The 12835-nt window shown below is 34.2% G+C and overlaps 1 protein-coding gene across 2 annotated transcripts in view; it reads left to right on the top strand.

Annotated features, from left to right (window-relative positions):
- Positions 1-12835, top strand: part of UBR3 (ubiquitin protein ligase E3 component n-recognin 3) — a 234392-nt gene that overhangs the window by 92599 nt on the left and 128958 nt on the right. For both annotated transcript variants that reach the window (XM_047870436.1, XM_047870435.1), the window contains exons 11-19: positions 363-449; positions 3470-3535; positions 3630-3719; positions 5057-5185; positions 5852-5904; positions 6007-6140; positions 6504-6589; positions 8132-8273; positions 10705-10801. In XM_047870436.1, coding sequence (XP_047726392.1) covers positions 363-449; positions 3470-3535; positions 3630-3719; positions 5057-5185; positions 5852-5904; positions 6007-6140; positions 6504-6589; positions 8132-8273; positions 10705-10801 — 884 coding nt within the window. The remainder of the gene's footprint in view (positions 1-362; positions 450-3469; positions 3536-3629; positions 3720-5056; positions 5186-5851; positions 5905-6006; positions 6141-6503; positions 6590-8131; positions 8274-10704; positions 10802-12835) is intronic.

Raw genomic sequence — 12835 nt, 5'->3', positions numbered from 1 at the left:
ATGTTGTGCCACCTTCACCATTATCTATTTCTAACACTCTTTCATCATCCCCAAAGAAATTGTATCAATTAAACAGTAACATTAGGGAACTTATGTTTGGAATCTCTTCAAATGGAACCTGATATGTAACACATAAAACTATTTCAGCTTTGATTCGTTTTCAAGTTGTGTTCTATAATTTTCATAATTGTCACTGGTTGTTAGTATTAATTTGTGAAAGGCTTTCTTAAAATTGCACATGTAGGTATTTTAAAAATATATGTTTTCCCATTATGTATACAATTTTTATGTATTACATATAATTTGAAGTTGAAAATATACATATTTATATACTGTAAAATTTAACTAACTTATTATTTTAGGAAACTCAAGAATACACCCGAAATGTTGTTAGATATTGTCTTGAAGCTCTTCAAGATTGGTTTGATGCTATTAACTTCGTAGATGAGGTATGTATATTTTTGGTATATATCGAGGCACTTAAGAAAAAAAGTGTCAGATCTCATTTAACACTAAAAATAATATGGGGTAAGGGAAAGATGTTGAAATGAACATAGTATCCTTAGGTTTAAAAAAAGAAATGGGAGATCAGTTCTTTGACATTTAGGAGATTGAGGAGTGCACTGATCATACTTGCTTATTTCCTAGAGAAGGGCATGATTTCTTTTTCTATTATTAAATGTACATGTCTCCATATTTCTCAGGAGTGAAAATTAGTTTTATGTAGAGGGGTAAAAGTGACAGTGCAAATGTGAATAGGGTGGGGGACATTAATGGAAAGGGTGTTACAACTTTATTAATTGGTCAGTGTTCTTCTGTGGGCTTGAACAAAGGTGATTGTTATTAATAATAAACTGAGAAGAGTTGGCACGGAACATACTCTGTATGAATTAAACAAGGGTTTGCTTGTAATTAGCCAAGTTTCCTATCAGAAGCCCCTTTTATTTCTCTTATGAAGTGAGTTCAGAATATGCCATATGCATAAGGAGGACCATGTTTCAGACAACTCCAGCTCCCCCATCTGATTTCTAAATCCTGGGCAGAATAGAACTCTTGCTATCTGTGTGTGTGTGTGTGTGTGTGTGTGTGTGTGTGTGTGTGTGTGTGTGTGTGTTTGCTTTTTAAAAAAATTTTTTTGATATAGTCACAGACTTATTGAAAAGTTGGAGTGGAGTACAAAGAACTTTGTTTTCTTGAACCATTTGACAGTTAAGTTGTTGACTTGATGCCCTTTATGCCCAAATACTTTAGTGCGTATTTCCAACAAACAAGGACATTTCTCTTATATAACCAGATAAAACTGTAAATATTAGGAAATTAACATTAATATATTGTTACTGTTTAAGTGTTAGAACTCATTCATGTTTTATAAATTGTCCAGTGTTGTCCTTTATAGCAAAAGGATCCCATTCTGAATCTCACATTGCATCTAGTCATCATGTCTCTAGTCTCCTTCTGGAGCAGTTTCTCATTCTGTCTTTGCCTTGAAGGATAGTAACATTTTCAAGAGTATGGTTGGCTCAGTTATTTTGTAGAACATCTCTCGGTCTGGGTTTGTCCCATGATTAGATTCAGATTGTGCCTCCACAGAACCCCTCCTCCTTTCAACCTGCTTTACTCCTTTGCCCCTCTAGGATTAGTTGGGCAGCTGGAGCATCTTTCAATACAGTTCTCATTGTTATTTGAAACTTTAGGAAGTATGTTGAAATAGTAGCATCACTAAGATAACACTTTGATTGAAGGAGGGGAAAACTCTCTTACACATAGAGGGTTATGAAGTACTTTAACATGAAATTAATAGTTGAGCTCAGGGGTGGAGTTAAGGACAGTTAGAATCATGTAAGGTATATAGGGCAGCTGAACTTAAGGAAATAGTACATTTGTTTTTCACACAAGTATTTTAGGAATATATTGAATATTATAAAGAATTTAAATAGATTTTTAATAGAAGAGAGAATAAGTTTAGAACTTAAGGAATCACATAGAATGGTATGTTTTTAATGGTGTTTTCGAAGGTTTTTGTTTCTTAAAAGTGCTTTGACAGATTTGTTCCTCAAAACAACCCTGTGAAGTAGAGAAGGTATTATCTTCCTCTTTTTTTTTTTTTTTTTTTGGTAGATGTAAAATGGAGATGCAAAGATAGTAAATCACTTGCCTGTAGTTACATAACAAATTACTGGTAGTTCTCAGTCTAGAACCCACATCTCTCAACTCCTTGTCTGGTAGTATTTCAGTGATGCTGACTATTGGCAGTGGAAAGAGCTATGGGTCAGACAGGCCCAAGTGTAAATTGTGGCTCAGCCACAAACCAATGAGCTATGTGATCCTAGATAGGTTTTTAAAAATTATTTTTAATTTTTTTTACATTGCAAAATCCATCTCCTCATCTCTTTATTGAAGATAATATTAGTAGTCCATGAGGATTGAATAAGAGGCACATTTTACATTTGTGATAAATATTTCTTTTACCATCCTTGTTGGTGGATGTCAGAAGTTATTGGGGTAATATAGCACAGATTAAATAAATACTTTTTGAACTGAATTAAGTCAGATCAGTCATATAGAAACAAGGGATAGGGGGTGCCTGGGCGGCTCAGTTGGTTAAGCATCCATCTCTTGATTTTGGCTCAGGTCATGATCTCACAGTTCATGGGTTCGAGCCCCATGTTGGGCTCTGCGCTGACAGTGTGATATCTCCTTGGGATTCTCTCTTTCCCTCTCTCTCTGCCCTTCCCCAAATCATGCTCATGCTTGTGCTCTTTCTCTCACTAGAATGCCAAAGTTCTTTGATATATACTGTACTAAGCTTTCTTATGGAGGCTGTGTTTTCAGTGCTGATATGGGGAGCATCTCACCCAGCTTGTGAAGGCACATAGGCCCTTCACTTGTACGTCACTTTTAGGACTGTGATAGAACCTCTTACCACTCTGAATATAACAGTGGAGTCCAGACTGGCTCTTCAGTTCACTATTTGTTAACTGTAGGAAGTTATTTAAGTTTCCAAGCTTGAATTTCCTTACTTATAAAATGAGAACATTAATAGTTTCTACTCCCTAGGGTTCTTCTGAGGATTAAATGAGGTAATGTGAATATGGTCAGCTGTGATTATTGTTCTTACTACTGTCATCATGTTTGGTATGCGTGCATTTGAAGATTCCCAAATAGGCTAATTGTAAAAGGAAATCTGTTCCATCCCTTGTTCAATGCTGGATGCTTCACAGGATTCAGAGTTGAGTAGTATGTAGTTTCTGCCTTCAGAAGCTTGCCTTTAGGTGTGTAAAGTGGAATTAATTTTACCTTTTATCTCTACAGGATTTTTTTTTTAAAGCTATATCTTCTAAAATTTTAAGTTTTGGTTAAAAAGGTTCAGGAATAAATCAAGGTGAAAGTGTGGTTTTAGCATTTTGAAACCTTCTTTGAACTTGTATAAAACATGCTTCAGCTTGTGGATTTTGTTTGTTTATTCTAGCCAGCACCTAACCAAGTCACTTTTCATCTGCCCCTTCATCGTTACTATGCTATGTTTTTGAGTAAGGTAAGACTATCATTAAGCAATTCTGGTATTTTTTTTTTTAATATTGGGAAATAAGTATTGAATTAGTAACTTGTTTTTTTTTCAAAATTTTTAGGCTGTGAAATGTCAAGAACTAGATTTGGATTCTGTTTTACCTGATCAGGAAATGTTAATGAAACTAATGATTCACCCACTCCAAATTCAAGTATGTATTCAGGGTTTAAAAAGTTCTAAATTGAGGGACTCCTGGGTGGCTCAGTTGGTTAAGTGTCTGACTTCAGCTCAGGTCATGATCTCTTTGTGGGTTCGAGCACCACATTGGGCTCTGTGCTGACAGCTCAGAGCCTGGAGCCTGCTTCGGATTCTGTGTCTCCCTCTCTCTCTGCCCCTCCCCGCTCACACTGTGTCTCTCTCTCAAAAATAAACATTAAAAAAAAAAAAAGTTTTGAATTGAATTCCTCAGTTAAGTGATTCTTCTTTATTTTGTTTTTATGTTTTACATTGCTGTTATAGCCAAAATGTTTGAAAAGCTTTTTTTTTTTTTTTATACTTGGTTATTTTTGCCAGATTATATTTTGGTGTTTTTTGTTCTATGAGATTTACAATGAGTTTTAATTTCCCCAGAAATTCTTTTCACATATTTTAGGGAAGTTTTTAACATACTATGGCATTGTTTTGAGAGGAGATGCAAAAGAGTTCTAGCATTAGTGCTATTTCTATTTTACTAAAACCATGTTGTTTGGGGTAACTTAGCTACTTGATTCTTAGTTTCCAAATCTGGAAAATGAGAGGAGAGAAAAGAGAGAAGAATATTTCTGCATAAGCACCATGGTTTCTTTCAGTTCTAATACTATAATTTTATGGGCCAATCTTTTATATACAGTACAGGGACGTGTGCTTCAATTTATTTTTCCTGGAAATTTTAGATTTATTAAGTATTATTGAACTTTAACACTGGGGGTTAGGAACAAATAAGAGATGAAGTTGATACAGGACACAAATTCATGAAGAATTAAACATTAAAAAAAAAATTTGTTCTAATCTGACCTTCTCTTACCTGCCAGTTACTTGAAAGATTACTAATTTAGGTTGAAGGTTGAGTTAGGATACATTAAAGATATAGATTATATTTATTTATTGGAGCAATTAACCTTGTTTTATGCTTATTTATGCTTATTTGTGTGTTTCTTTAAGCATTATGTAAGTTTTTTTTTCTTGAGAAACAAAGAGTTAAATATAAGTGTCATTGATTCCTCACGAAAGATTTCATTTAAAATTGTTATAAATGTATCCAGGCATCATCATACTAACTCATGTATAAACTCCAAAAGAAGGGATTGTATAAAGCATAATGATCACTTAAAAATTTCAAAGTATGTATTTGAATAGAATATTTTAAACTAACATGGGGCAGAATGTCAGGCTTATTCTATGATTAAGTTACAAAATACTTTGAACTGATTATTCAGTATAACATGATTTTTATAAAGATTGAATTTAGAACACTTCTTTGTCCAGTTTACTTAATTTTTATTTTACTAGGCAAGTCTTGCTGAAATCCACAGCAATATGTGGGTAAGAAATGGTCTACAAATCAAAGGACAAGCTATGACCTATGTCCAGTCTCATTTCTGTAATTCCATGATTGACCCTGACATTTACTTACTGCAGGTAAGCCAGTTTGATAATGCAGATATTATACTTTAGAAGTTTCTCATTTGTACCTGCAGCAGTTAGTTGATAGAGGTGACTCGATGACATGAAGAGGTCATTGCTATTGAAAGAATTTACTACTTAAATTTTCCAGGAGAAGGGGACATGCCATGCCACAGCAGAACCACAGGAAGCATTAGACTTTGGTCAAGAGGCAGGAACAAGGGGGAAATCCTAGAGCAGGACCTTTTGGGGGGTATCCACAGAAAGGGCAAGGCAAGGCAGGGGAAGCAGTTGAGAATTGGCTAATTTGAATAGATTCTGGTGGGCTTTGGGGCATTGGGGCTGTCCCCAGCCACCTGGCCATGGGTTGTTTCAGGGCAGGGAGAATATTGGCTTGGTGTGTGAGAGTTAGATAAAGGGGGGTGATTGACTTATCTGTAAGAGGCTTGTCCCCAGGAAGTTGTTTACTGTCTTTAGGAATATATTTAAGAATGTTTCTTGTCTTTAGCTAGCCCAGAGAGGGGTGGTCTCTCCCCCTGTCTGTAAGTGCCCCCCACATTGTCAAAACGTCATAAGACATAGGAAACTAACAAACCACATGATTAATACAAGAAGTAAAACTGAATATTGAGAGATAAAGTTTCTGGGTTTTTTTGTTTTTTGTTTTTTTGTCTTTTAAAGGTTTGTGCTTCTAGACTTGACCCAGATTATTTTATTTCATCTGTCTTTGAAAGGTGAGCATAATTTTATCAAGACAGGTATTAGGAAGTATTTGGAATTTAAGTTGATTTTGTTTTAACTTAAAAAAAATCTGTCTCAAATATTTCTTATTATAGATTTAAGGTAGTGGATTTGTTGACAATGGCTTCACAACATCAAAACACAGTACTTGATGCAGAGCATGAGAGATCGATGTTAGAAGGCGCTCTTACATTTCTTGTGATTCTTTTAAGTCTTCGTTTACATTTAGGTAAAAAGCACTCCTACTAATGCTTGGGTATTAAGTATTCTCTCTTTCCTCCCCTCTCCCTGTGGTAGTAACTGGCTTATGGAAAAAAGAAAAGGATTTGGATATATTTAAATACTGTTTCAAACTCTTGACATGTACAATTGCTACTCCTTTCATAGTATCCTTTAAAAAACCCTTTACTTAAGGGAGCTGCAAACAGCAGGTTAGTTAAACTGGTTATATTTGGGGCATTGCATTCTTTGCTCTTTAATTTTTGAAGCATCTCATTTTTGGTAAAACAGCTTAATAAAAAGTGTGGTAAGTTTTTTTTTTTTATAATTTACGTATATTCAGATTAACTAATTTCCTTTTTAATTGTTTTAGGAATGTCTGACGATGAGATACTCAGGGCAGAGATGGTAGCCCAGTTGTGCATGAATGACAGGACACACAGTTCATTGCTGGACCTCATATCCTTTTAAAAGCTTAAGTTTCTGTTAATTATAGAGTCTAAATGATAAGTAATTTTTATGGGTTAAAGATACATCACTTTTGTGATTAAAAAATATTTTTGGAGTTGAAAAAAACCTTTAACTGTTCAAGTGTGTGTCCAGGGCTAGTTGGCAGATATTTTTGCCTCTCTCTGTCACTGCTCAGGGAGCTGTTGTTAGCCGTGGTTACACTTCAGAACTGATGGCTCTGGGCAACCCGGGATCTGACCTTCTAGGACCGTGTTCGTGAAAGGAAGCTGGACACTTGGTAAAAGGCAGCAAAGTCTACGTTATCTGTATATCTAGGTTGGAATTCATGGTTAAAATTTATAGGTTTACCTTATAATTATTACCAGGGTTTTAAACATTTTAAGAATTTTTTTCTTAGAATTCAATCTTAAACCAAGAAGTTTTTGAGGGGAAAGACTATCGTCTATAAACTTTAAAAACTTACGGTTCTTTGTATAGGACAGAGCATACAACAGACACTTTATTATTTTTTAAGTTGTTAATAAAATTTTAGACAAAGATTTTGTTATTTTGTGATAAAAATTTATTTTATAAATTTTGGACTAAGTTTACTTTGTATATTATGAATATACGTTTGGAATAATTGGCTGACATTTTGTGAAATAACTCCTATGGAATGCCATTTGATAACCTTGAAGATTTTCATAAGCAGCAGCAATTTGATATTGTTTGATGATTTCATTCAACTATTATATAATGTGTGTCAATGCTGTAACAGCAGAGGCATTCCTCTGTAACTTTGAATTTTGAAAAGTTAATTGATTAATGTGAAATCAGTGGGAAAGGATCTTTGTGGTTTCCTGGCTTACTTCTTTATAAAACTTTGTTTAGCATCTTTTTTCTCTCTCTCTTTTTTTTTTTTTTGGAGGATGGCATTTTGTGTTTTTGGAAAAATAATCTTTGCTCATAAAAATATTGGCTAATTTTTAGCATACTGTCTTTGATTCTCTAAGGGAGAATATAACATTATTTGTAAAATGATGAAAATGGAGGTGCGCCTGGGTGGCTCAGTAGCTTGAGCATCCGACTCTTGATTTTGACTCAGGTCATGATTCCAGTGTTGTGGCATCGAGCCCCGTGTCAAGCTCTGTGCTGAACATGGAGCCTACTTAAGATTCCCTCTCTCCCTGGGCTCCTCTCGTGTGTGCTCGCACTCTGAAAACAAAAAAGAAAAAAAAAGAATGGAGATTAATTTTATAAGCTTTTTTTTTTTTTTTCATTTCTTAAAATTTGGTTAATTTGTTTTGGGGAGAAATAAACTTGGGAACTACTTTAGCATATAAGCTAGAAGTAGGCTTGTAGGTTAAAAATATTTTAAAAATTCACAATTAATAAAAAGTTACTGAACTTTTGTATTATATAGCCCTCTTGTGGCCAGTATTACATATTACAGCCAATTACTCTTAACAAAAATAGTTAGAAACTGAGGACCTTGGTAATTTTATAAAGCTGGCTTTTAGGCATTAATTTTTTTCTTGACACATACATCATATTCCAGAAAATCCAAATCCCAAAAGTGGTATTATTCCAGGCAGTTACAGCTTTGAATCAGTTTTATCAGCTGTAGCTGACTTTAAGGCTCCTGTTTTTGAACCTGGAGGTTCTATGCAGCAAGGCATGTATACTCCTAAAGGTACGTTTATATACATAAATATATTTTTTCAGAAATGGTTTTCTGAAGGTAAGTTGTGTACGTAAAGAAAACATTTTGCTTTTTATTTATTTGTCTTTGAGTTATTCCTCAATTTTCTTATAGATGTGTGTTTTTTTATGGTATATGGTGATATTGCTTCTATTTATTTACAAATCTATGGTTTTATGTTACAGGAAACCTTCTTAGATGACTCTGAATTAGAAAAGGAACTTTATATATGAATTCTAGTTCATTTTTATACGTGAATGAGCTGTAAATGAACCAGAAATTATAAAACAATGTATATTAAAATTTTTAAAAAATCTATTTATTCTCTAAGTTTGATTTTGAAATAGTTCTCCCTACCCAAAATTTAACTTGAAACAGTTAAAATTGAAATCCAGTTATGATACTGATTACATTTTCCTACATCCTATGTAAATACATAAAATCTTTTCCTTAAGTGGTTGGTTTTCCAAGGTTTTCTCCTTAGCTTCATAGATGACATGCTTGCCAAGCGCCACAAGTAGTGAAGTCTTCATTCACAGTCTTGTCCTTTTCACTTTCACATGTTCACTAATCTAAGTTAAAAGTTTGAAGGAAGTACCACTTACATGCTTCTTGACTTCCTCAACACTCATTGTCTAGCTGAAAAACTGATGCCCATGTTGAAGGTGTGAATAACATGTACTGTTTGGCAAAATCCAGCAGGATAAGCCTTATCATGTGGGATTTTTCCAGGAGTTTGCAATGGTGAATCCCGAGTCTCTGGTTGCAGTGTGTATTCCATTAAAGGAAAAGCACAGTGTTCCTCTATTGTAGAGAACTTCTCAGGTGGAGCTGCATCACATAGTACACTGCTTATTATGGTGTGAGGATTACCTCTGTCCTAGTCACTTGTGGTCCTTATAAAAAACACGGGTTCTTGTGCCTCACCTCAGTCTGTTCTCATCAGGATCTCTTGGGATGGATTCTGGGAATCTGCTTTTTTAATAAGCTCTGAAGGTGATTGTCATGCACAGGAAAGTTTGAGACACTGAGATCGAGCATTGGGCTTTTGAAGATTAGATTAACTAGTTTGTGTGATGTTTGGATTTGACATCTTATTTGTAAAAATGAGAGAGTTGGGGGTAGATGAGTACTTTTAAAGCTTTTTAAAAAGTGGTTGAAATAAGCCTTTAGTTTTGGGCAACTAAACCTTAACTAAATCTGTTATATAAAACCAATAAAAGCAAACCTACTCTTGTTAAAGTGGGTGCAGGTAGTAGACGTGGCTTCTCGCCTGTTTTGTCATCTCCTTGCTCTTGAAGTGGCCCCAGGTACACTTCTGTGGGAATCCACAGAACACTAAAGCCTGCCAGGCTAGTTAATCACTAACAGTTTTCTTCTATTGCTGTGGTTTTAGTCTGATAAAAGCACTGGCATTTTAGTTGTACAAATTAATAGATTAAAAAGTGAAGGACAAAAAATGATAATAGAAATAAGAACAAAGGTCTTTGTGAAGACCTATCTTAAGGATCTTAAGTCATACTTAGGATAATTTAAGACGAATGAATAGTCTGTTACATGAAAATAGGGACAATTGTTAACAGTTTCTTATGCCAGGAAATTGGAATTACAGTAGATATGTAGAGAGAAGCTTAAGCTTCTTACTGTTTTCAGATGTAAAGAATTCTGCTAGAATGAGATGTGAAAAAATGATCTAGGAAAGATAACACTCTTAAGGCAATGGTTTCTGAAATTGTTATTTGCAGGCCATGCTGTAGATTTTTTCTACATCTAAATACCATCTCTGTTACTGTATACATAGTATGCTGTATTTTCTTGAGTGGATTCACTTCTTTAAATTTCACCTCATGCTAAGCATGATTATGAAATCATGGGTTTTATATGCAATGTACAAGTTCTTAATACATGTTAATGTAATTGTATAATTGTTAAAAGCTTTGTGCACTTCAAATCATCTTGTATACCACCACTTGTACACATTCCACACATGGGGTAATGGTTCCTAATCACTTCTACAAACCAAAAATATTACAAAGACTCTTGAAAATCAATAGCTCATTCATTTTTTAATCTTTGAATGTTTTCAAATTTGTTAATGTGTTTTTTTTCTTACATTCTATTGGCACTTTACAAAAAAAAACATGAACTAAACTTTTATGGTGCAGCATTATCACGTTGTAATACATTTTTTTTTTGCTCACTAGTTCTTACTGAAATTAAAACAATATTCATAATGATGAAATTATGATTTTTAAGACTTAGAAAAGTAGTCATGATATCAAGCTTATGAAAGCAAATATATGATCCAATTAAACTATCCCATCTTATAAATTTAAAATATACTTAAATGTAATTAGTCATCAGAAATTGACCTTGTTCCTAAGAAGTCAGTGTTTTGTTTCTACTTTCTTTTGAATAATAGCTGAAGTCTGGGATCAGGAGTTTGACCCCGTCATGGTCATTCTTCGAACAGTTTACCGTAGAGACGTGCAGTCTGCAATGGACAGATATACAGCATTGTAAGTCTGTTATGCTAGTATAAAATGGATATTTTATATTTATGTAGAAAAACTTTAGTTATAACACAAATGTGATATGCAGTGATTAAAGTATACTCTCAATCTTTAGAGGAGAAAATAATACTTTAAGATTTAAAAAAAATCTGCCATATATTTATGTTCTCAAGATCTTGATCCAAAATCTGATAAATATTATAATGTCACAAATAGACATTCAAAAAATAACAAACTTATTTAGTTGCTGTTTGACTGGTGGGATGCAAAACTTGGTTTTGTGTTGTTCTGCTTTCACACCAGTAGAGGAGGCACAAGTTAAGAGAATAAAATTATCTGATCTCAGAGATGATGGGTATCTACCAAAAGTTTGGTAATATTTCTGTGTTTTTCACAACTGGGAAAATAGCCAAAGAAAAATGAATTTTATTTGTAAATATTTAACAAAGTGGTTTAAAATGTTGATGATTGCAGAAAAAAGTTTTGAAGAATATCTTTTTAATGAAGTATTCATTTTTGTTATTGTTATAGACTATTTTTTAATGATTCCACCAATTTTTAAACCTTAATGTTATATTGCTGAACATCATATAATACCATGTTTTATCTGTGCTTTTCTTTTTTTATTAGTTTTTTTTTAGTTTTTTTTGTTGTTGAAGTTTTTATTTTATTTTACATATTTTTTAAAATTTATATCCAAATAGCATATGGCACAGCAATGATTTCAGGAATAGATTTCTTAATGCCCCTTAACCATTTAGCCCATCTCCTCTCCCACAATCCCTCCAGTAACCCTCTGTTTGTTCTCCATATTTAAGAGTCTCTTCTGTTTTGTCACCCTCCCTGTTTTTATATTATTTTTGCTTCCCTTCCCTTATGTTCATCTGCTTTGTATCTTAAAGCCCTCATATGAGTGAAGTCATATGATATCTGTCTTTTCTCTGACTGACTAATTTTGCTTAGCATAACACCCTCTAGTTTCAGCCACGTAGTTGCAAATGGCAAGATTTCATTCCTTTTGATTGCTGAGTAATACTCCATTGCATATATACACCACGTCTTCTTTATCCATTCATCCATTGATAGATATATGGACTCTTTCCATACTTTGGCTATTGTTGATAGTGCTGCTATAAACATGGGGGTGCATGTGTCCCTTCGAAACAGCATACCTGTACCCCTTGGATAAATACCTAGTAGGGCAATTGCTGGGTCGTAGGGTAGTTCTATTTTTAATGTTTTGAGGAACCTCCATATTTTCCAGAGTGGCTGCACCAGTTTGCATTCCCACCAGCAGTGCAAAAGAGATTCTTTTTCTCTGCATCCTCACAAACATCTGTTGTTGCCTGAGTTGTTAATGTTAGCCATTCTGACAGGTGTGAGGTGGTATTTTATTGTGGTTTTGATTTGTATTTCCCTAATGATGAGTGATGTTGAGCATTTTTTCATGTGTCAGTTGGCCATCTGGATGTCTTCTTTGGAGAAGTGTCTATTCATGTCTTTTGCCCATTTCTTCACTGGATTATTTGTTTTTTGGGTGTTGAGTTTGATAAGTTCTTTATAGATTTTGGATACTAACCCTTTATCTGATATGTCATTTGCAAATATCTTCTCCCATTCTGTTGGTTGCCTTTTAGTTTTGCTGATTGTTTCCTTTGCTGTGCAAAAGCTTTTTATTTTGATGAGGTCCCAATAGTTCATTTTTACTTTTGTTTCTCTTGCCTCTGGAGATGTGTTGAGCAAGAAATTGCTGTGGCCAAGGTCAAAGAGGTTTTTGCCTACTTTCTCCTTGAGGATTTTGATGACCTCCTGTCTTACATTTATGTCTTTAATCCATTTTGAGTTTATTTTTGGGTATGGTGTAAGAAAGTGGTCCAGGTTCATTTTTCTGCATGTCGCTGTCCAGTTTTCCCGGCACCACTTGCTGAAGAGACTGTCTTTATTCCATTGTATATTCTTCCTGCTTTGTCAAAGATTAGTTGGCCATACATTTGTGGGTCCATTTCTGGGTTCTCTATTCTGTTCCATTGATCTGAGTGT

Source organism: Prionailurus viverrinus, chromosome C1, assembly GCF_022837055.1.
Source record: "Prionailurus viverrinus isolate Anna chromosome C1, UM_Priviv_1.0, whole genome shotgun sequence".
NCBI classification, from domain to species: Eukaryota; Metazoa; Chordata; class Mammalia; order Carnivora; family Felidae; genus Prionailurus; species Prionailurus viverrinus.
Note: the sequence above shows the minus strand (reverse complement) of the source record. Positions and strands in the feature narration are given on the sequence as shown.